The 23,209-nt window shown below is 39.5% G+C and overlaps 1 protein-coding gene across 3 annotated transcripts in view; it reads left to right on the forward strand.

The window, feature by feature from the left end:
* TBK1 (TANK binding kinase 1) overlaps window positions 1-22,550 on the forward strand; it is a 39,284-nt gene extending 16,734 nt beyond the window's left edge. For all 3 annotated transcript variants that reach the window (XM_037515115.1, XM_037515114.2, XM_037515116.2), the window contains 16 exons: window positions 1,264-1,424; window positions 5,839-5,949; window positions 8,734-8,913; window positions 9,386-9,582; window positions 10,301-10,359; window positions 11,318-11,409; window positions 13,179-13,280; window positions 14,056-14,134; window positions 16,555-16,676; window positions 16,774-16,850; window positions 17,599-17,638; window positions 18,360-18,461; window positions 18,667-18,763; window positions 20,202-20,308; window positions 20,529-20,600; window positions 21,778-22,550. In XM_037515115.1, the coding sequence (XP_037371012.1) occupies window positions 1,264-1,424; window positions 5,839-5,949; window positions 8,734-8,913; window positions 9,386-9,582; window positions 10,301-10,359; window positions 11,318-11,409; window positions 13,179-13,280; window positions 14,056-14,134; window positions 16,555-16,676; window positions 16,774-16,850; window positions 17,599-17,638; window positions 18,360-18,461; window positions 18,667-18,763; window positions 20,202-20,308; window positions 20,529-20,600; window positions 21,778-21,829 (1,650 nt within the window). In that variant the 3' untranslated portion in view covers window positions 21,830-22,550. The remainder of the gene's footprint in view (window positions 1-1,263; window positions 1,425-5,838; window positions 5,950-8,733; window positions 8,914-9,385; window positions 9,583-10,300; window positions 10,360-11,317; window positions 11,410-13,178; window positions 13,281-14,055; window positions 14,135-16,554; window positions 16,677-16,773; window positions 16,851-17,598; window positions 17,639-18,359; window positions 18,462-18,666; window positions 18,764-20,201; window positions 20,309-20,528; window positions 20,601-21,777) is intronic.
* The last annotated feature ends 659 nt before the right edge of the window (window positions 22,551-23,209 follow it).

The raw sequence follows: 23,209 nt of genomic DNA on the forward strand, positions 1-23,209 counted from the left end.
GGTCGTTATCTTTTGATAAGCTTCTGTCTTTTCAGGGAACTTCCGCTGTGCTTCCTCTGCTTCAGGGTGTTATGCTGTTCTCCCCCTGCGCGCTGGTTGCCCAGCCGGACCTAGGGACCGTGGTGAAAGCCATTCCTAAAGGTCACTGCAGGGGGAGGTGCAGCAGGTATGTTGGGTTTTGCTGTTCTTCCCCTGCGCGCTGGCGGACCTAGGGAATGTTAACCCTAAAGGTCACTGCAGGGGGAGGTGCAGCACTTCTGTTTTCTGTGGAGTGGTGTCTTCCCTGCCCAGGGTGTGTTTAACATCCGTCCAGCTGCTTACCTCAGTGGCTTGATGCCCGTTGAACCCAGGCAAGCTAGTCCTCTGAATTAATTCTAGGAAATTTAATTTTCATCTCAAGAGCCTACAGGACTTGCTCTGATGGATTGCATGTGAGAAATGAGGGGGCAAATCAAAACTGCTTGACAGGTTTTGGGTGTGCACACCTGGAGAAGTGTTAGTAGTGTTTACTCCCAGGACAGAAATTAGACGGAAAAGATTGGAGTGGGAAGACCAGGAATCCGTTAAATTCGTGCTACTTTTTAGACATTCAAGAAAATAGTGGGATATAGGAACCCAAAGCTCAGGGTAGGAGCTGGCTCTGGGGACTGAATTGTGTGGATGATAGTGGTGCCGTGGGCCTGAGTGGGAGATGAGGTGGTCCGTGTGCACAGCTGTTTTGAGGAGTTTGCTGTGGGGCCAAGTCAAGGCTTTTTTTTTTAAATGGGATCTAGTAAACTGTGTAAGCTGAAAGAGTGGTCTACTAGAGAGGGGGGAATTGATGCGTAACATAAGAGAGGTAAGTGCAGAAATGGATTCCTTGAGCTGCCGTAGGATGGCGTCTGCGGCCTAGACAGACGCGATGGCCTTTCATAGGAGCAGGGCTGGCAAGTCTGGCGCGTAGCCTGGAGTGTGGTCACAGGTTCAGGTAGGTTGGTTTGCAAAAAGGCTTCAGGGAGAAGTTGATCTCTGATTGTTTCTACTTCCTTGTTGAATTGTGAAGGGAGGTCATCAGAATTAAGGCCAAAGAGGTTTTAGTAGCTATGTAAGGGAAGAAAGAAGGTATGAAATAGTCTTTTCAGATTGGAGAAGTGAAATTATTAGGAAAATATAGAATTTCTAGGCATTATTGAATACTTTGTGTGTGTGTGTTTGTGTGTGGGAGTGAGTGTATAATGTGTTACAGCAGAGTACAAATTAGCAACTGTTCTCTTCCCCTTTCAGCACCCTGACATGTACGAGAGAGCAGTGCTGAGGAAAGACCACCAGAAGAAATATGGCGCCACGGTGGACCTCTGGAGCATCGGGGTGACGTTCTACCACGCGGCCACAGGGTCGCTGCCATTTAGGCCGTTTGAAGGGCCACGCAGGAATAAGGAAGTGATGTAAGTGGTTTGTCCATCTAAAATTAGAAATAATTTTTAAATGTATTCCCAGCTTATTTTGTTTCATTTTGTTATAGGTGTGCCCTAAGGAAAATTGGTTTAGCCATCATTTTTTATATTTGTAAGCTATTTGATTTTAATAAGAGTGTGCCTTTGTAAAAGTATACAAGCATGATTTCCATTTTTAGTTTAAATATCTTAAATACAAAGTAAAAAATGGCATCCAGTCTTTGGGCTGTCACTAAAAATGTACTATTTTCTGTATTGTATTTCAGCACACTTTCTATTTTTTTGCTTACTTTCATCAGTCTTTCCTCCAAACAACTGAGAAAAATAGTATTTCTGTAGAGGATACAACCATTACTGAATCTAAAAGAAATATAATTCTCATCCTGAACTGATCTTATATCTTTCACCATTTCAAAAATAACATTTAATATAATATTAATTTTTTTCCAGTGTTGCAGGTTATTCCAGAGACTGAAGACACTTTTCATTTTATTTCTTCCTTTTTTAAAAAGATTCATTTATGCATACAAGAGCTGGGGTACAGGCCAGAGATGCGGGGGGTGAGAGGATCCACCGGAGACAGAGTGGGGAACAGAACAGGCAGAATGACTGAAATCCACTGCTGAGGGGAGCAGCGGGCGAGTCAGAAGTCTGCCTCACCATGTTGGTTGTTCCCTGGCCGGCCGGGGATCAAAGTTGTGCAGAGGCTGCGGATTGCTGCATAGTCCCATGCTTAACCCCTTGCGACACCAGGGAGGCCCGACTGAAGACATTTTTCTAATATGTTACACATTCACGTACTTCCAGAATTACTAGGAAATAATTACTATGTATATTATCATTTATGCAAATCAAATAATGGAGAAAGAGAGACCAATTCCTAGGTGTGAAATTTATTATAAAGTATATTCATGTATTGACCTCATCTTTTTATTTTAAAAGAAATCAGTGAGTGGCCTTGCTTCATGAGAAACAGCCAGCCCACATGTACATAAAGCCATGAAATTTTGAGTGGTATTCAGTGAATGATTTGGGACAGTAGCTCACTATAAGCTGAACATTTCATCCATTCTTTTATATTAGCTTTTTCCCTGAGATCTTTATCTGCCCCTGCCTTTTATAAGCATATGTAATTTGAAGTAATAATCACAAATGTGAAAATACAATCTGTAATCTTTTCTCAGAAAAATCAGGGAGAAGTATGTTTCTCCTTTTGTTGGTCTGAGGAAGTAAAACCAATTCATCTGATACAGTGACTTTTTTTGTTTTGCAGCAACATTATGTTTTTTATTAACCATATTTCATTGTAGACATTGATTGATTCCCTATTGAGAACCTGAGAACATCAGCGTTAGCTATTAGTTTTACATGATACAGTGACTTTTGCTAAAATCTGGGTATGTAACTGTTTTCCGGAAAGGATAATGTATGTTTATGGGAAGAGACATCCATTAACTGTACTGATGACTTGATATGGCATCATCTTGGCCCTGCTTTACTGCAGTGTCCTTTTCATAAACTCTCTTCATTAATGAAGACTGAGAGTCAAATTTATTTTTCTCGTTAAACATAAATTGTACCTAAGGGCCTCTCTGGTAGCGCAAGGGGTTAAGCACTGCACTGTGAAGCAATCCGCAGCCTCTGCAGCACGAGTTCGATCCCCGGCCAGGGAGAAACCCACATGGCGCAGCAGACCTCTCCTGTCTCCCCACTGCTCCCCTCAGCAGTGGATTTCAGTCACTCTGTTCTGCTCCCGGCTCTGTCTCTGGTGGATCCTCTCACTCCCTGCATCTCTGGCCTGCACCCCAGGTCTCTCTCTCTCTCTTTTTTTTTTTTTTAAAGATTTATTTATTTATTTATACAAGAACGTGGGTATAGTCCAGATGCGCGGGAGGGTGAGAGAATTCACCGGAGACAGAGCAGGGAACAGAACAGGCAGACTGACGAAATACGCTGCTGAGGGGAGCAGTGGGTGTGACAACAGAGGTCTGCCGCGCCATGTGGGACCCTCGCCGGCTGGCAGGGATCAAACCAGCTCTGCGGAGGCTGCGGACAGCTTCACAGTGCAGCGCACAACCGCCTGCGCCACCAGGGGAGGCCCAGTACCCCAGCTCCTGAATGCATAAATAAATAAATCTTTTAAAAAAAAACAAAAAACATAAACCATAGGTAACAATAAATCATACTTTTGTTTTCATAGGTAAGTTCTAAAGCAATATCAGCCTTTTATACTTCACTAGAACTGGATTAAATAAAGTGTAGTGTTTTCTAATAAAGGAAACATAGAACTCATAAGCAACTAGGAATACTGGGTGATTTTTGTCTCACCACCATGTGAGCAAATAGATTATTAGAAGATTTTATTTGTATAAAACTCAACTTTTTATGAATACTTTTTATGCTAATAAAAACTTTAAAGGTGCTTGAAGTAATAACGACTATTTTTCCTTACTAATGAATGATGCATTCATCTCACTTTTTAGCAATATTAATCCCCCAGTTTGAATGAATGTGTTTTTATATATGGATCTTCTTAAAATTAAACTTTTTAAAGAATTTGTAAACATTCCCTTAAGAATTCTGCCATTTGGGCCTCCCCTGGTGGTCAGCGGTTGAGCCCTGGGCTGCGAAGCTGCCTGCAGCCTCTGCAGCACCGGTTCAATCCCCGGCCACCTGTGAGGGTCCCACATGGCGCGCAGACCTCTTCTGCCGCCCGCTGCTCCCCTCAGCAGTGTACTTCGGTCCTTCTGCCTGCTTTGCTCCCCGCTCTGGCTCTGGTGAATTCTCTCCCCCTCCTGCGCTTCTGACTGTACCCAGTGCTTGTATAAATAAACAAATAAATAAATCTTTAAAAAAAAAAAAAAAAGAATTCTGCCATTTAGTCTACTCACTTTCCTTTTCTTGCATTAATTTCACCTATCTCTGCTAATTTCACCTATCTCTGCTAATATCCTTCTCACATGAATGCAACTTATTTTTCACATTAATCTCCTTCCTTTGAAAAATGTCTAAGACAGAAATCCTGGCAACCTCTGCTTAAGGAAGCAGTAAGCTGTCTAAATCAGTTTGCTGGTTTATCCTACTTTTTTAAAAAAGAAAACAACTATATTTGCTCAGAACACATGTATCTAGACATTAAAAAAAATTTTTAAGATTTATTTATTTATACAGGCACTGGGTACAGCTAGAAGCGCGGGAGGGTGAGAGAATTCACCAGAGCCAGAGCAGGGAACAGAACAGGCAGACTGACGAAATACACTGCTGAGGGGAGCAGTGGGTGGCAGGAGAGGTCTGCACGCCATGTGGAACCCTCGCCAGCGGCCGGGGATCAAACCGGCACTTCAGGGGGCGCGGGCAGCTTCACAACCCAGCACTCAACCACTGCGCCACCGGGGAGGCCTGACATTAAATTTTTTTAATGTCATATATAATGTCTATGAAGTTATATAAGACTTTTGTTATAACACTTAAATTTGCGTCTGGCCACAAGTATTCTTGAAGGCATAAAGTTTTCCTGTTTCCCTACTTTCAGGTTTTGTTTAGAAAAGTGTTGAAACCTCAAAGGCTACTTTGATTAATTTGCTGTATCATCACAGTAGTCTTGATTCTCCACCCATCTCTTTTTTTTTCAGATTATCTTTATTTGTATCACCTTCATCAAGAATCAAATTAACTTGGGCTTTTAGTTTTGCTATATATATCTATTCATATATGTATATACATTTTTTCACATGTAAGGAGTTTTTCTTGGTGTGTTGTGCTATGTATATAACCTTTTAAAAAAAAAGTGTGTTGCTCCATGGCGTGCAGACTTCTCCTGCCGCGCCCACTGCTCCCCTCAGCAGTGTGTTTTGTCAGTCTGCCTGTTCTGTTCCCGCTCTGGCTCCGGTGAATTCTCTCACCCTCCCGCGCTTCTGACTGTACCCAGTGCTTGTATAAATAAATAAATAAATCTTTAAAAAAAAAAAAAAGAGTGTTGCTCATTTTGCAGGAATTTGATAGTCCGGTTGACTGTGCCTTTGATTGATATGCATAAGAGGAATCAGATGTTTTTTCCCATAGTGTAGAAACATTCTGTAACATAACTTTTTGTGTTTACTGGATTTTTTCAGATGGAAAAAGTTATTATTTTTATTGTGAACATCAAAATGCTGTTAGATGGCACTCTGAGATCCCAAATGAAAACTAATTATGGCATATGTATAAAGTAATCGAACGGCCACTGCACTGCTTCGGCCAGTCAGATTCAAAGTGTCTTGATTGTTTCAGAGCTCCTGTGAGCATCAGTCACAGTTTCATCTAGCAGCTGATTGTAGGTGCAGCTGAGGACATACTTCTGGAAAAACCGTTGATAGGAAATGCACTAATGAACTGCTTATTTTATTCTGCTTCTATTCCTCCCAAGGTACAAAATAATTACTGGAAAGCCTTCTGGTGCAATATCTGGGGTGCAGAAAGCAGAGAATGGACCAATTGACTGGAGTGGAGACATGCCTGTTTCTTGTAGCCTTTCTCGGTAAGAAGACACTTGGTGTGTTTTTTGTTTTTGTCTTTTTTATTATTAGATGTTATTGATGTATTTGCTTTGATTTGTGTTGTTTGTGACAATGTAGAGTTATCCTGATCTATGTAAAAAATTTCACCACATCTCTGTGGGGATGTAAGTAAGGCATACTGTTCAAAGATTGCTAATCCCTTGTCTTGGAGTTCTGTGCAGTGTGGGACTCCAGCTTAGGACCTTGGTGTCTTTTGTACTGACCCTCATTTTGACAGACCACAAATAGAGATATAGATAGGAGTAATTAGTATTAAACACTCAAAGTTAATATTATCTTTGTTTTTTTAAAGTATTCAGATTATTCAAAAAGTGAGAAATAATCATTTTTAAGAACTTTTTTCAGCATTTCAGGTGTTCATATGGGTCTTCTTTAATTTACCAGCCAGGGCTCAAAAAAATTTACATTGTCAGAAATGAATCTTGTTATCACAAAGTCTAAGATAAAAGGTATTAAATACAGAAATTATTTTAGATTTTACTCTGGAAATACATGTTTAGAATTTTTTATTATTAAATTAATTTCCATTTTTCCTAAGTGTGGTAATTGATTAATCCACAAGTGAACATATATAAGTTATGATTAACAACTTAATTCTTATTATAATATGTGGGTGCTTTTTTGTATGACTTTTAACATATAAGATAAATAAATGTGTTTATTTAAAAGCAGTACATATAATATGTACTTATAAATACAACATTTATAAGTGACATTGTATAAAACAAGCTAATAAAATATCACCTATAGGCCTCCCTAGTGGCGCAAGGGTTTAAGCACCACACTGTGAAGCAATCCGCAGCCTCTGCAACACAAGTTCGATCCCCGGCTGGCCACGGAGAAACCACATGGCAAAGCAGACCTCTCTTGTCACGCCCGCTGCTCCCCTCAGCAGTGTATTTCAGTCAATCTGCCTGTTCTGCTCCCCACTCTGTCTCTGATGAATCCTCTCACCGCCCCCCCCCCACACACATATCTGGCCTATAACCCAGCTCTTGTATGCATAAATAAATAAATCTTTTTAAAAATATATATCACATATATATGCCCATATACAGATTATATGTGTATATATATATATTGATTACTATAGATGCTCATGTAAACCAAGATTTCCGCTGCTAAAATAATTTTTGAAAAAAAATTCGTTTTCATTTTTTGTTGTTTAAAAAAAAATTTTTCAAAATAAAATTGTATCATGTAGCTAGGATTACCCTGAGAAATTCATCATGTTGAAGAGCTGAAATTTAATATTATAATAGTGATTTGTGTTAAATTTTGATTTAGGAAATACTCATTTGGGAGATGTCAAGCAAAGCTGATAAAATTTAAAGGAAATGAATACTTTCTGTTTACCATTATATTGTTGAAACTCAGAATCTCTAATTTAACACCCTGAACTACCAGTTGTGTATGCAGGAGAATAACAGATTTTATCTATCTAATTAATCTTCGGCAAACCAAGTTATCAATTCCCTGATAAAAGTTGCTTAGTTAGCAGAAAGTATATGATTTTTTTTTAAGATTTATTTATTTTTTGAAATGGTTTTCCTCCTAAAGGACATTTTCTCTTTTTTTTTTTTTTTTTTAAGATTTATTTATTTATTTATACAAGCTCTGGGTACAGTCAGAAGCGCAGGAGGGTGAGAGAATTCACAGGAGCCAGAGTGGGGAGCAGAGCAGGCAGAAGGACCGAAGGACACTGCTGAGGGGAGCAGCGGGCGGCAGGAGAGGTCTGCGCGCCATGCGGAACCCTCTTCCAGTGGCCAGGGAGCAGCCAGGGATCGAACCGACACTGCAAAGGCTGCGGGCAGCTTCGCAATCCAGCGCTCAACCGCTGAGCCACCGGGGAGGCCCAAGATTTATTTATGCATACAAGAACTGGGGTACAGGCCAGAGGTGTCAGCGGGTTAGAGGATTCCCCAGAGACAGAGTAAGGAGTAGAACAGGCGGATCTACTGAAATCCACTGCTGAGGGGAGCAGTGGGGGAGACAGGAGAGGCCTGGGGCGCCCTGTGGGTAGCTCCAGGACTGGGGATTGAACTCATACACAGTGGCTGCATAAAGTTCCATAGTACTGAGACTGTAACCCCTTGCGCCACCAGGGAGGCAATGTGATTCTTTTTTTTCCCCAATAGTAAGGGCCTTACATATCATAAACCAGCAATGAAAATAACTATCAAAAATGTAACAACTCAGAAAAAGATAATCATCACTTTCTTGGATGTATTAGTCACAGCCAGAGAGCACATGAGCAAAGTCTTAATTCACCTTATTTGAAGGCAAAGGTTATTTTTGATTGAATTGGCACTAATTGATTACTAGTTGATTATGGTAATATGCTTCCTAAGCAAATATTCTATAAAAGGCAGATAAATTCAACAAAATTTTATATAGAGGAGAATCAGTTTGAGGACATTAGAGACACTGAAATGAAAGCGCATATATACAGTGTTAATATGTGTTTGAAAAACTAAGGAAACTTGGGAGGAAGCAGCACAAAGAAAATCATCAGTAAACTATGTTAATATAGAATTTCTTTAAATTAGGGTTTGCAGTATTAAACCAAGGTTCCCTGACTTTCTGAAAAGTTGATGGATTAAAATTTTTTTTATCTAATCTACTAAAGTAATAGCTATTCCTTTATAAGTAATTAGTATGTTCATAAATACTAGCATTTATTTGTACTTTTACAAAATATAATGCATTTATTCTTCAAGTAATTTTTTTCAATACTGTTTCAGGGGACTTCAAGTACTCCTTACCCCCGTTCTGGCAAACATCCTTGAGGCAGATCAGGAAAAGTGTTGGGGTTTTGACCAGTTTTTTGCAGAAACAAGTGACATACTTCACCGAATGATAATTCATGTTTTTTCACTACAACAAATGACAGCTCATAAGATTTATATTCATACCTATAATACGTAAGTAACTTTTTATATTTTCTTATATCACCATGTTTTGTTATAAATATGTTCACAAATTAGGAGCAGAAGTATGGCCACCTAGTATGTGGGGAGTGCTGTTGTCCTTTACAGAGGAGGAGACAGCATAGAATAGTAGGACAGCTGGAAGGTGAGCCCAGGTCCTCTGAGCCCTTAGGCTTTGTGCTGTTTTGTTCTCTCCCTGCCATGAAATATTAAGTAGTCACCAAAAAAGGAAAACAGTTCTACGTATTACCTATATCCATTTGAGGAATCCAAACAAAATGTTTTAGGATTGATTGCTGTATGCAGGTTATGTGGAATTTTCAGTTTGATAGACTTTATAATATCCGTATCATCAAAGCAGTGTTTGGAGGAACTGGTCATGATCTAAAGTTGTCATATTAAAAAAACGTTTTGTACCTCTCATTTTATCTCAATTATATTGTCCGTTTGGATTTTTCTCACACAGTGATACTGTATTTCATGAACTGGTCTATAAACAAACCAAAATTATTTCTTCCAATCAAGAACTTATATATGAAGGAAGACGCTTAGTTCTAGAACCAGGAACTCTGGCCCAGCATTTTCCTAAAACTACTGAGGAAAATCCCATCTTTGTAGTAAGCCGAGAATCTCTGAATACCGTAGGACTGAAATATGAAAAAAGTAAGTTAAGATTTCTCTTGTTCTTATTAGCCATTAAAAAATAAAAATAATAAAACTGATTATTAAAATGGTTGTCATCTAAGTAAAGCTGATTGATGATGGCATTAATTTTCATAAACAAAACAAATTTTTCATAAACATTAGGATTTTGTAAAGTAGCTGGAAAAGATACTAGTAGTAAAGTTGAAAAGCCTCTAGTTAACATAATTCAACCTGGAATAATTCATTTCACAAAATAGTGGAATATTTTATCATGATATCTTATTATAGCTCCCTGCTTTTAATACTTTACTAACGTGCAAAATAGCTTCTTGTATAATAAATTTCGGCAAATATTTATTGTGTCCAGTTCGAATAGGAAACTTTGCTTATCTTTGGAATCTTTGAAATTATTAATCCTACTAGTGAAAAAAATTAGTTTTCACATTTCTGTTTGGATTTTGGGATTTGATTTAGATTTAAAGAGAAGCAATTGAGCTTGTTATGGTAAAATATATTTGAAAAAAAAGTTTTTAGAAGTATTGCAGGTAATTTGTTAATAATTTGTTAAGGAATAATCATTGCTATTTCAAATGTTTCATTAACCAAGAAAACAACATTAGAGAGTTTTGCCACTAATGTTCAATTAGAGGTTACTATTTTAGAGTTTGCTGTATCAGAATAAAATTTAGTCAAAATTCTTTATTTCTGAGCTTAATTATTTTACTTTTTATTTCAGTTTCCCTCCCTAAAGTACACCCACGTTACGACTTGGATGGGGACGCTAGCATGGCTAAGGTTAGTATTTTAATTAAATTACTATGTAGGGCCTCCCTGGTGGCACAGTGGGTTGAGCGCAACACTGTGAAGCTGTCCACAGCCTTTGCAACACGGGTTCAATCCCGGCCGGCCAGGGAGATACCCACAGGGCGCAGCAGATCTCTCCTGTCTCCCCACTGCTCCCCTCAGCAGTGCTTTTGGTCAGTCTGCCTGTTCTGTTCCCCACTCTGTCTCTAGTGAATAGTCTCACCCCTGCCTCCGTACCTCTGGCCTGTACCCCGGTACAGGTCAATTACTGTGACCTGAAGAAGCAGGGTGAATAGTAAATATAAAACATTAATAAATCTTTTTTTAAAAAGTGCTATGTAATGGAATCAGTAAAATATGTTGTGTCTTGCATGTACTAACATAATTTAGAAAATCAGTCAAATTGTTATCCATTGCAAGTTATTTTATATATGTTCTTTACTTTATATCATTCTTGAACTCAGAAAATTACCTCTGTTGAAAAATGCATATTTAACATTTATCATACTGAGGAAGAAATATTTATTGTAGTTATAGTGATCCTTAGCTTTTAGCAATTTATAGTTTGTTAGGTTTTTAATCAATCTAATAGAAATACATAAACTTGAAAAAAATTTAAAGATTTATTTATTTATGCATACAAGAACTGGGGTGCAGGCAAGAGGTGCAGGGGGTGAGAGGACTTCCCAGAGACAGTGGGGAACAGAGCAGGCAGATACACTGACATACACTGCTGAGGGGAGCAGTGGGGAGACAGGAAAGTCTGCTGCGCCCTGTGGGTAGCTCCCTGGGGATCAAACTCGTGCTGTGGAGGCTGATGACAGCTCAATAGCGCTGTTAACCCCTGTGCCCCCAGGGAAGCCCTAAGCTTGAAAATTTTTGTGGTAAATTTTTTCTTGCTCTGTACCACAATTAACACCAATTCTGACATGCTGTATTTCTTCCCTAGGCAATAACAGGAGTTGTGTGTTACGCCTGCAGAGTGGCCAGCACCTTGCTGCTTTACCAGGAGTTAATGCGAAAGGGGATACGATGGTTAATGTAAGTAACAAATTGAATTTGGAAGTTTGACCTTCCCTTAGACCTCACAGCAGAGCTGGCAGTTACCTGGTTATTTGACACTTTCCCTCTTCAGGCTAGGTAGGGACTGGCGCTTCATTGTTACTATAAGACATTTGCTTCACATTTAGTTTACAAAGCATTTAGCTGTATTTAGTAGCTATTTTTTTAATAGCTCATGAAGTAATATGTTTATTCTTTTTTTTTTAATTGCGGTAATGGTGGTTTACATTGTGGTTGGTGTTTTGGAAGTATAGGATCCCCCCTTTAGCTGTGGTTACCACAGTGCGCACCACCAGAGCACCCACAGGCTCCTGCCGCCGTTGGGTTTGTCCCACCTCCCTTGGATACCACCTTCCCGCTGCCCCTCTTGGTGCCTCAGCTCTATAGCCAGCTTCCAGGGGTCAGCTTTTAAGTTTGTTTTTATCTGATCCTGTGTTTGATTTCTCTGTATTCCACATTTAAGTGACACCATCCAGTATTTGTCTTTATCCCTCTGACTTATAAGGCTCTATCCATGTTGCCGGAAATAGCATGAGTTTATCCTTTTTTTGATTGCTACATAGTATTCCACTATATATATGTACACATATTATTAAAATAACAACAAAGTTATTAAAATATAATTCAGATAGTACATAATTCATCATTTAAAGCATACAACTTAAATGATTTTTAGTTTATTCACAAATTTGTGAATCACCACTAATTTTGGAATATTTCTACCACCACCCCACTGGCCACAAGCACCATTCCTCCATGGCCTGCCCTGGGCAGCCGCTACGTCTCGTCATGCTTGTTGGCTCTGACCTGCCTATTCCAGATACTTCACACAAGTGAGATCTGCAGTATGAGCTCACATCACCTTGACCAGCAATTTTTTAAGTATTTATTTTTGCATAGAATTACTTATTTTTTCTATCACTAATTATAATGCTGTACTACTCTTCAAACAAATTTCATAACATTCTTGACGTAGTATGAAATCCAATTCACATTATTAAAGGGCAGTGTTAATCAAGGCACTCATGCATACCTAGGACACAAGACATTTCTGCTTAATAGGTTAACAGTTTAGAAATCTGAGGCATTAAAATTATATTGAGGGATAAAAAGTAATCTATAAGCACTCAAATAAATTATATTTTATGGCAACAGAATTCTTACTGTTTTTAATAAACTGCTGTCTGGTTTATACTTTAAATCAAGTACTGTGACCTGAAGAAGCAGGGTGAATAGTAAATATAAAACTGAAAGGTTTTCGGGCCTCCCCGGCGGTGCAGCGGTTGAGTGCTGGGTTGCGAAGCTGCCCGCGGCCTCTGCGGCGCCCGTTCGATCCCCGGCTGCTCCCCGGCCACCATGTGGGAGGAGGGTCCCACATGGCGCGCAGACCTCTCCTGCCCCCCACTGCTCCCCTCAGCAGTGTACTTCGGTCCTTCTGCCTGCTTGCTCCCCACTCTGGCTCTGGTGAATTCTCTCACCCTCCCGCGCTTCTGACTGTACCCAGTGCTTGTATAAACAAAACAAACAAACAAACAAATAAATAAATAAAACATGCCTCTATTAAAAAATTTAAAATTAAATAAATAAATTAATTTTAAAAAACTGAAAGGTTTTCTATATGAAGGGTGACATACTAAAAATGAGTCGATTTTTTATGGCATGTAAGAATGGAATTTACTTTTTAAAAGCTGCAAAACAAAATAATTTCTAATTTATTAGGTGAACTAATGAGAATAATTTTTTTTTAGAGAATTAGTTAAAGATGATTATAATGAAACTGTTCACAAAAAGACAGAAGTTGTGATCACACTGGATTTCTGCATCAGAAACATTGAAAAAACTGTGAAAGTGTGAGTAGATTACTTCTTTATTTGTAGTGGTTAAAATGCTGAATAGTGTTCTATTTTTGTTTAATTTATGTAGCTACCTTATTATTTCATGCTTTGCAAATTTGTGTTAAAAACCAACCTTAGATTAAGTTACTTCCTCACAAAGGTAAAAATAACCAGTCGTCTGGGTAAGAAATAAATACCATCTCCCTGGTGGCATATTCTCCCTCCCCCTGGAAAAGAAAAGGTAATCTGGGGTAGAAATGTCTATTTTTTACCTTGCAAAATAGACCCTCTGCATAGGAAAATACAAAACCTGTAAGCAAAAAAGGAAGTAGAAGTATTCTAGAACTGTATTTTGGGAGGATTTTTAGAATTTGGGGATTACTATTCATTCATTTACTCAGACTTACTAATCTTATCCTTGAGAATGTCTTTTGAAACAGTGAAATTTTTAAACTGTCCTGTTCCTAGGCTATCTGCTATTTGAATTGCATAGAAAAAAATAACATCAATATTTACTGTTGACCTCCATTAATTCTGAAATCCAGGATTTTCACTATTATCCTGATTTGTCTTTCATCTGTTATCTCTTGACACACATGAGTAAAATGATATAATATTTCTTCTTTAGGGAGACATTAAATTTTCTTGGAATCTTTTGCTTGTAGGGTTTGCATTCAATATTTTATTTTTAAGTGGTATTTTACTATAATAAATCACATAATTTATACAGTATTTTTAATCTGTATATATAAAGCCCATTTAATTTTTCCAAAACTTATTTTTTACACAGGTATGAAAAGTTGATGAAGGTCAACCTAGAAGCAGCAGAGTTAGGTGAAATTTCAGACATACACACCAAATTGTTGAGAGTAAGTATTTATAAAATTGTGATAATTACAGGTTCCTGATCTATCCCTTTGTTGGAAAGACTAGATCTAAGCTTTCCTAAGGACATAGACTATAGTCAAGAATTCCAGAGAAAGAATAATAGCCTTTTCCCTTCTTTAGGGAATTATTACAATATTTAAATACCTTATTGCCATGTTGTTTGCAAATGCAAATTTATAAATGTAATTTACATTCAGAGTTATTCAATTTGTGTAGAAATCAGCTTAAGTTAGGAAGGTATTAGATCTTTTCTATAATAAAAAGTTACAAAGATTTGGCTTCCTAAAGGCAGTGAATCGTTTCTATAACTAGAAAAAAAGAAGTTGAGACAGAAGTCTCTATGGAAAATGCAGTAGCGTTTCGGGGAGTCTCTAGCTCTGTTAGTAAAATGTGTCCCGGAAGAGCAGAGCATGTCTGTGTGGGGAGGGTGGATTGCTGAGACCAGGTCTCTCCTTGCACCTAGGGCTTCCTGCCTGGCTGCTTCAGTGAGCGCGTCCATCTTCGCATTCTTTTTTCCCTCAGTTATGCAGTTTCTAACCCTGCTTATCTCACAGGTTCTACCAGTTCAATCAAATAAAAATAGCATACTCATGTCAGCTGTCAGCATTCGAGTATTTCATAGAAGGATGTTAATTTAAAATTGAAAAAGCGGGCCTCCCTGGTGGCGCAGCGGTTGAGCGCTGGGTTGCGAAGCTGCACGCGGCCTCTGCAGCGCCAGTTCGATCCCCGGCCACTGGGCGAGGGTCCCACATGGCGCGCAGACCTCTCCTGCCGTGCCCGCTGCTCCCCTCAGCAGTGTACTTCGTCAGTCTGCCTGCTCTGCTCCCCGCTCTGGCTCTGGTGAATTCTCTCACCCTCCCGCGCTTCTGACTGTACCCAGTGCTTGTATAAATAAACAAGCAAATAAATAAATAAAACATGCCTCTATTAAAAAAAATAATAAATTTTTAAAAATAAATAAATAAAATTGAAAAAGCACTTGGTATTGTGGGGGAGAGGGAATCTCCCTGCACTGCCCAATCTTCTCCGGCTGGTTGGGTCAGCAAGTTGTCCTCAGGCAGATTAACAAGAGAAAAACAATTTAATTTTGTTTGTCCAGGAGCCCATATAGCCATGAGGGTCTGAGGACAGAAAGGTCAGGTGGGGTTTTCCTGTCATCCTGGGTTAGGGAGGGGGAAACGGTGCAGGGCTTCAGGAGCGGAGGCGCTGACAGGAGGCAGAGGCTTGCCTGGTAATTACGGGGAAAACCTCAGTTTACATTCTTCTGGGTGGTTAGGGAGGGGGAAAGTTTCTCCTGAGCCAGCCCGCAGGACCCCGTTCATTTCAGCAGGAGATGGTCACAGGCCAAAGCGCCTTGGGAAGGCCGGCCTGAGCACCCTCCATGTGACAGCCCTCCGCTCTTTCCTGGCTCCTGCTGATTTTAGGGTTTTTTCCCTCACTTTTAGATCTAGAGCAGTAGTTTTCAAAATAGGAGTCATGAGCGACTAGTCCATTGTAAAGTTTAGTGCATTGCACTCAGCGCTTTTTTAAACCAGAACAGAATAGAAATGACAGAACGCCTCACATGCAAGAGAACTGTTGTCCGTGACACTTTCAGTTCATTTTTATACACACAATTCAGTGACACTGGGTTAAAACAAGAGGGATTTCTTATTTGGACCTAAGATTTCACTTTCCATTTTTAAGAGGAGTTGCTTTTCTTTGGCTTCTAAAAACAGCACGATTCTGCATGCCTGCATTTTATATTTGCAACTCTGTTAACGGTTCCACTTGGATTTTACCACTCTTACGAGGTAGAACATTCACTATATTTTACAGATAAAAAACAAACTTAAAAAATATTTTATAAAGTATATTAATACTAGTTAATCTCATGTTTTATCATACTATATATTCTCAGTAGAAATTAAGCTAAGAAGGCATCCTTGCACTTAAATATAAAAATAATTATCCTGATTTTGAATTTAATCTACAAAAAGAAATAACGTTTAGACTTTAGGCCCCATTAGCATAATATTATCACTTCTGGGCCTCCCCGGTGGCGCAGCGGTTGAGCACTGGGTTGCGAAGCTGCCTGCAGCCTTTGCGGCGCCGGTTCGATCCCCGGCTGCTCCCCGGCCACCGGAGGAGGGTCCCACATGGCGCGCAGACCTCTCCTGCCGCCCGCTGCTCCCCTCAGCAGTGTCCTTCGGTCCTTCTGCCTGCTCTGCTCCCCGCTCTGGCTCTGGTGAATTCTCTCACCCTCCCGCGCTTCTGACTGTACCCAGTGCATGTATCAAACAAACAAACAAACAAATAAATAAATAAAACATGCCTCTATTAAAAAAAAATTTAAAAAAAAAAATATATTATCACTTCTGATTTTGGCAAATCTGGATCTTCACCCATTGGTTTTATTTAGCTTTCCAGTTCTCAGGGAACAATAGAAACCAGTCTTCAGGATATCGAAAGCAGATTATCTCCAGGTGGATTGCTGGCAGATGCGTGGGCCCACCAAGAAGGCACTCATCCAAAAGACAGACAGTAGGTTATCATTTTATTGGTAGTTTCTACTTTTATTATTAAATATCCTTTTTCACATTGACTCGGTTAATTATTTGGGTTTTTCTTTCTTAAATAGTGTAGAAAAGCTACAAGTCTTGTTAAATTGCATCACAGAGATTTACTATCAGTTCAAAAAAGACAAAGCAGAACGTCGTAAGTAAAATTTGCCATTTGCTAATGTAATGAGTCGGCCGTAGTAGTTGTAATTCAGTTGAATTTGGTATATTTGTAAGGGTGCCTACTTAGTATTTCAATGATTTGATTCAGTCAGGAAAGAGGTAGAATGTACTAAAAATTATTCTGAAAATCAGCCTTTTGAATATTTTTTTTCTATTTTATTGAGAAATAACTGATAGAATGCTGCGTAAGTTTAAGGTACACAGCGTAATGATTTCCGCAGCAGTGAGTTTAATTAACATCCACCTTCTCGCATAGATAGAAGAAAAAGAGGGGAAATTTTTTTTTCTTTTGATGAACCTCTTAGGGTCTCTCTTAACCACTTCTGTGTATACCGTGAGGCATTGTCAACTACGGCTCCACTGTGGCTAGTCAGGAGTCGTGCGCACCAAAGCCTCTGGGCCAGGCACATGACAGGAGGACGGGGAGGAGCTCACTGCTCATGCAGCTTCTTTTCCAGTCTCGTGTTTCTCAGGAGAAACTAGACATACAGCTTTTATTAGAAATAATTCTAATTTTTAAATGTTGGCAGTTTTGGTTTTTATTTTAATGTGACCACTGTGGAGAGCAAATAGAAGCACTTGTGGGCCAGGTCTAGCCCGTGGGTAGCAAGCTGGTGACATCACCCTAAACGCTTGGCCTTTTTGAAAATGATAGTCCCCCAAAAAAAGTTATGCATGATTTAATGAGTCTGATTTACTAAAATATATTTTCTTATTTTTAGGACTAGCTTATAATGAAGAACAAATCCATAAATTCGATAAGTAAGTGATCAGATTGTTTTTGTTTATGTTAGTAACATGTTTTGTCTTAAATGAATTACAATAAAAATTACATTTAGGGGCCTCCCTGGTGGCGCAGGGGTTAAGACACAACCTATGAAGCAATCTGCAGCCACTGCAGCATGAGTTCGATTCCCGGCCGGCCAGGGAGAAACCCACATGGTGGGACAGACCTCTCCTGTCTCCCCACTGCTCCCCTCAGCAGTGTATTTCAGTCCATCTGCTTGTTCTGTTTCCCACTCTGTCTCTGGTGAATCCTCTCACCCCTGCATCTCTGGCCTGTACCCCAATTCTTGTATAAAAATAAATAAATCTTTAATAAAAAAAAAAAAAAAATTACATTTAATCTTGACTTGACAGAGCTGCACTACCTGTGCGGATTTTGGGGGTCTGCTCACTTGGCCCAGGGGTGAGAGGTTAGGAAGCAGGAGAAGGAGGAGGCGGCCTTCTCCGCCTCGGGTGCTCTGGTCACGGAGGCTCAGGGACAGTCCAGCCTCCTCAATAAATGCTGCTCGGCCGCCTCTGTCTTTCTCCTCTTGCTGCCGTGAGTGCGTCCATCTCAGAGACCTTTGGTTTTCCACTGCAAAGATTCTAAAGCCACAACATTCACTGCAGGAGACATAAATTTCATGTTTGAAGACTTGTAATATTGAAAACAGAAACAGTAATGTGGGTTTAAGCTTTGATTTTTTCTAAATTACAGGCAAAAACTGTATTACCATGCAACAAAGGCTATGACCCACTTCACAGATGAATGTGTTAAAAAATATGAGGCATTTTTTGATAAGTCAGAAGAATGGATGAGGTAAGTAAACTTTTAGGAGGTGTTTAGTGACTACATAATGTGTGATTTAATGTATGTTGTATATTTTAAGTAAGAATATGAATTTTACAAAATAATATTTTAATATAAATATATCTTTTATTACAAAATTATACATTATTAATAATTAGAATATTATTTATTACAAAATAATATTATTTTCTTACTGTGTTGTTTTGGGTTTCAGAAAGATGCTTCATCTTAGGAAACAGTTATTGTCCCTGACGAATCAGTGTTTTGATATTGAAGAAGAAGTGTCCAAGTATCAAGACTACACCAATGAGGTACAGCTGTCAAGTGCATCTACAAAAAGTTTTTTCCTGATAAGAAAACCCTAAACCCTCCCCAGGCCCTGCCTGTGCCCGCCCGGCAAGGAGAGGGCCGGACAGTGTCCTGCGCTCGGCTCTGCTGGCCCATTTGCGATGTGCATTTTCACCCAGATTTTAAGAACTTAAATATTTTACGACTAAAAACATGAGATAGGCTTTTCTTTTTTACTCATTAAATATAGGCTGATTTTTCTGAATGCGCAGCTGGTGGACCTGTCCATGCAGTTCCCCCAGCAGCCAGGGCTCCACCCTTTCCTGGTGTAAACTACCTGAGCTCCGGGTTTTGAAACCAGTTCAGTCAGCCCGTTCCCCAGTGCTCCTGGAGGGCAGCGCTGGCCTGGCACCCACAGGCACTCGGCCTCTCGGACGCAGCATGTGGGCGTGTGAACTTCCGGTCGGGGACCTCCTTGTAGAGTTTTTACATATAATTTCATCAAACGAGACATTATTTGAGCTTTTATTGAGTTTGTCCTGAACTTTGCCTTTGAAACACTTCTCCGTGGCCTTGCCTGCGCATCTGCTCACTGGGCCTGTGTCTCTCCTTGCTGCTTCCCAGCATTTATCTTCTGCCTAGCATCCCTGGGCTGCATCTCAAAGCTCGAGAACAGCAGCCGCCACAGCAGCGTGGCTAAGATGTCAGACCAAAAAAAAGCTGACTATTCTTTTGTCATCTGTAAGAAAAAGTTTATAAAGAGCAATGATAGAAGTACTGTATCGTTGCTATAATACTTATCAATTTTTTTTTAAAGATTTCATTTTTTAGGGCCTCCCTGGTGGTGCAAGGGGTTAAGACGCAACCTATGAAGCTGTCCGCAGCCACTGCAGCATGAGTTCAATCCCTGGCCAGCCAGGGAGCAACCCACATGGCACAGCGGACCTCTCCTGTCTCCCCACTGCTCCCTTCAGCAGTGTACTTTGGTCGATCTGCCTATTCTGTTCCCCGCTCTGTCTCTGGTGAATCCTCTCACCCCCCACACCTCTGGCCTGTACCCCAGCTCTTGTATGCATAAATAAATAAATCTTTTTTAAAAAAAAAGAGCTAGAGTACAGGCCAGAGGTGCAAGGGGCGGTGAGAGGATTCACCAGAGACAGAGTGGGGAGCAGAACACTGAAACACACTGCTGAGGGAACAGCGGGGAGACAGGATAGGTCTGCTGTGCCATGTGGGTAGCTCCCTGGCCAGGGATGGAACTCAGATCACAGTGGCTGCAGATAGCTTGGTAGCGCTGAGACTTTAACCCTTGGGCCACCAGGGAGGCTAGTACTTACCAATTTTAATTTTAATTTTGAAATTAAAAATTAAATCTATGAAGACCCATAACATTTGCTCTAAATTCTGGAATAAGTACTGTATTCTGTGATTAAATTGACCCCAGTTTTTTTGATGTTTTAGTTACAAGAAACTTTACCTCAGAAAATGTTTGCAGCCTCCAGTGGAATCAAACATGCCATGACCCCAGTTTACCCCTGTTCTAACACATTAGTGGAAATGACTCTTGGGTAAGACATTGACAGTTTGGTAACTAAAATGTTCCCGTTTGTTTTTGTTTGTGTGTGATCACGTTCTTTTTTTTTTGAAATGTTTGATATTTACTGTGAATATGCTTACTGTTATTTAATGACTAAGTTCAATTAGGAGAAATAAAACAATATAAATATAATTCTAAAACATATACTTTTTATGAACAGAGGTGCTTTTTTCCATCTTTAATTTGTGTAGTATGAAGAAATTAAAAGAAGAAATGGAAGGGGTGGTTAAAGAACTTGCTGAAAACAATCATATTTTGGAAAGGTGAGTCATGCAAAAATCTCTCTGCCCTATGATCTTCTATGCATTTGAGTGCGCACGTACATGCGTGTGTCTGTCCTCATCCCAGGCTGGGGGAAAGGGATACAAAGTCAGAACACTTGGTGTGATGAATTCTGCAGCGCCTGCCTGTAGATGTGTTTGGGGCCATTGGGAAAAAAACAAATCCACTCAGGCTGACTAGTGCATCAAAGCACTGCTTAATAGAATTACTAGTATATTTGAGTCCGCTTATGCCAACGAAAATCTTTTGCACATCATTTTTAATAACATTTCTCATTAACATAATAAATTTCAATTTTGGAATCCGTTGCTTACACCGCACCAGCACACCTGACTGTCTCTGTGTCCCTTACAGAGCCTTCTCCACACCCTTGCACATGTCACCTGTGAGGGCGGCTCTCGAGGAGCTGGTGTCTACAGAACCCGGATAGGTCGGGGGGAAGAGAGTTGGGAACATGCAGACCACTGGGATGAGCAGTCCTGCCCTGGTTCCTCAGACCTCCCAGGCCCTTCTCCTTCAGACCCTTAGATGCTCCTTTACCGGTTCTCTGACCCCAGAGATGCTAATAACTCATTCATGGTTGCGTTCTGTACGCCCGCAGTCACTTGCACACTGCGTTATCTCACTTAACTTGCATCCAGCCCCGGGTTCATCCCATCAGTCACGGGTATCGCAGTGAAAATGATTGTCCCAAACACTGATTTAATCATGTATTCCCTCAGCTCAAAGCTTTCTAAACTCCTATTACCTCAGCCTATTCACCCAAATTTATTTCCCGCTACTGCCCCAAGTAAGTCTATTCTAGCAAGTTTCCCCATTCCGTAGTGTCAGTTGAGTAAGCCATTATGACTCCCCACTCCACACCCTTGTTTACAGATCCCACCCCAACACAAAGAAGTTACCGGTTCTCACTCACACTTTGTCCATTACACCACTCCGTTTTCTCTTAAGTCTCTGCAAGTCACTGAATTGGTTTTTTCCCCCATACTTGTAATTGTATCGCTGTATTTCAGCGAGAAATGGAGCAATATATAGTTGCTTAGAGTCTTCAAAAATAACTCCTCATTCTCCTGAAAAGTATTCTGTATTTTTCTTTAAAATGGTTGGGAATCAAATGAATTCATCTTTTCAGATTGCCTTTTTTCTTTTGTGTTACAGATTTGGCTCTTTAACCATGGATGGTGGCCTTCGAAATGTTGACTGTCTTTAGCTTTCTTAGAAGCTTGAGAAAATTTCATTTTGCACAAGAAGATAATGCTGAGGCATGAAATGAGGGCCTCTACCGGTGATCTCCTGTTTCTAGCTTCAGTATTTGATGTGTTTGTATAAATATGTACGATATTGTAAATACATAAAAAATATATAAATTTTTGGCTGCTGTTAAGATGTAATTTTACCTTTTAACATTTATAATTATATGAGGACATTTGACCTCAGTGAGCAGAGAAGAAAGCCATGACTGCTGTGTTGAGACACTGACCCTCTCCTCCTCTGAGTGAGGCTGACTCAGTCTTGCATCTCTGACTACCCACGGGAAACATTTTAAGTGGAACCGACAGTGGCACCCTTACAGATCAGAAAAGACTGACAGCTGGCATGTCTGCAAGGGGTAGAGAGAGGTGACTTCTGTGAGTGGGGAGCAGAACCAAACACTGTCTTCATAGGGTCACAATTTTTTTGAGAAGGATAAAGTGGCATTATTTCATTTTACAAGGTGCCCAGATCCCAGTTATTCTTGTATCTGTTTAATTTCAGATTATTATTGAGCAAAATTTTTGAAGTGATTTAATTATTAACAAGTCGTTTTTATTTTGACCACAAAGTGTAATTGTTATTAAAAAATTAGGAAAATTTCAACTGTTTCAAGCTGTATATTCTTTAATTCTGCTTACCACTTCATGAAAAAAAGTCAATAAATTTCTCAATTTTAATGTAAAGAGTTTGTATTTTTGTTTGAGAAACAAAAGTTATGTTTTGCAAGAAATAATAGGGGTAGTGATGGTAGATAGTTTTCGGAATATTGCATGGAGGGACATCCTTCTAAACCAACTGATTCCAATTTTAGTAGAAGTTCTTTCATGAACTTTCTTGTATGCTGTACAAATCCAAAGGTAACATTCTCTTTGGAAATCTGCCCAGATTTCTAGAATAAAGGATTATGCCCAGCAAGAAATTATTTCATCTATTCAAAATTTAGTTTTGTTTCCTGTGTTACCAGGTTATTGAAGTGTGATTTAGCATTTTATTTGAAACCTCCAGTTGCTGCATCAATGTAGTGAGGGAATTTTGTGTGTCACGTGTGGTCTCTATAGAAATCAGTGCATGGGTGAGTGACCATTAAATACAGTTATGTTATCCCCGGTCAAATACCTGCTTGTTATGGGGTGAGGAGGTGCTTAATCCCCCTTGATTTTAATTCTCCATGAACTAGCTAATATGTATGTCTTTTAATTATATAGGTTAAGTGTTTATAACTGTACTTTTTTTTTATAACTGTACTTTTAAGTAAAATTTTACTTAAATTATGTGATAATATTTTTGAAGATTTTTTTTTTTTTTTTAATAGAGGCATGCTTTATTTATTTATTTT

Source organism: Talpa occidentalis, unplaced genomic scaffold (assembly GCF_014898055.3).
Source record: "Talpa occidentalis isolate TD23 unplaced genomic scaffold, MPIMG_talOcc4v2.1 talOcc4.16, whole genome shotgun sequence".
Lineage (NCBI taxonomy): Eukaryota > Metazoa > Chordata > Mammalia > Eulipotyphla > Talpidae > Talpa > Talpa occidentalis.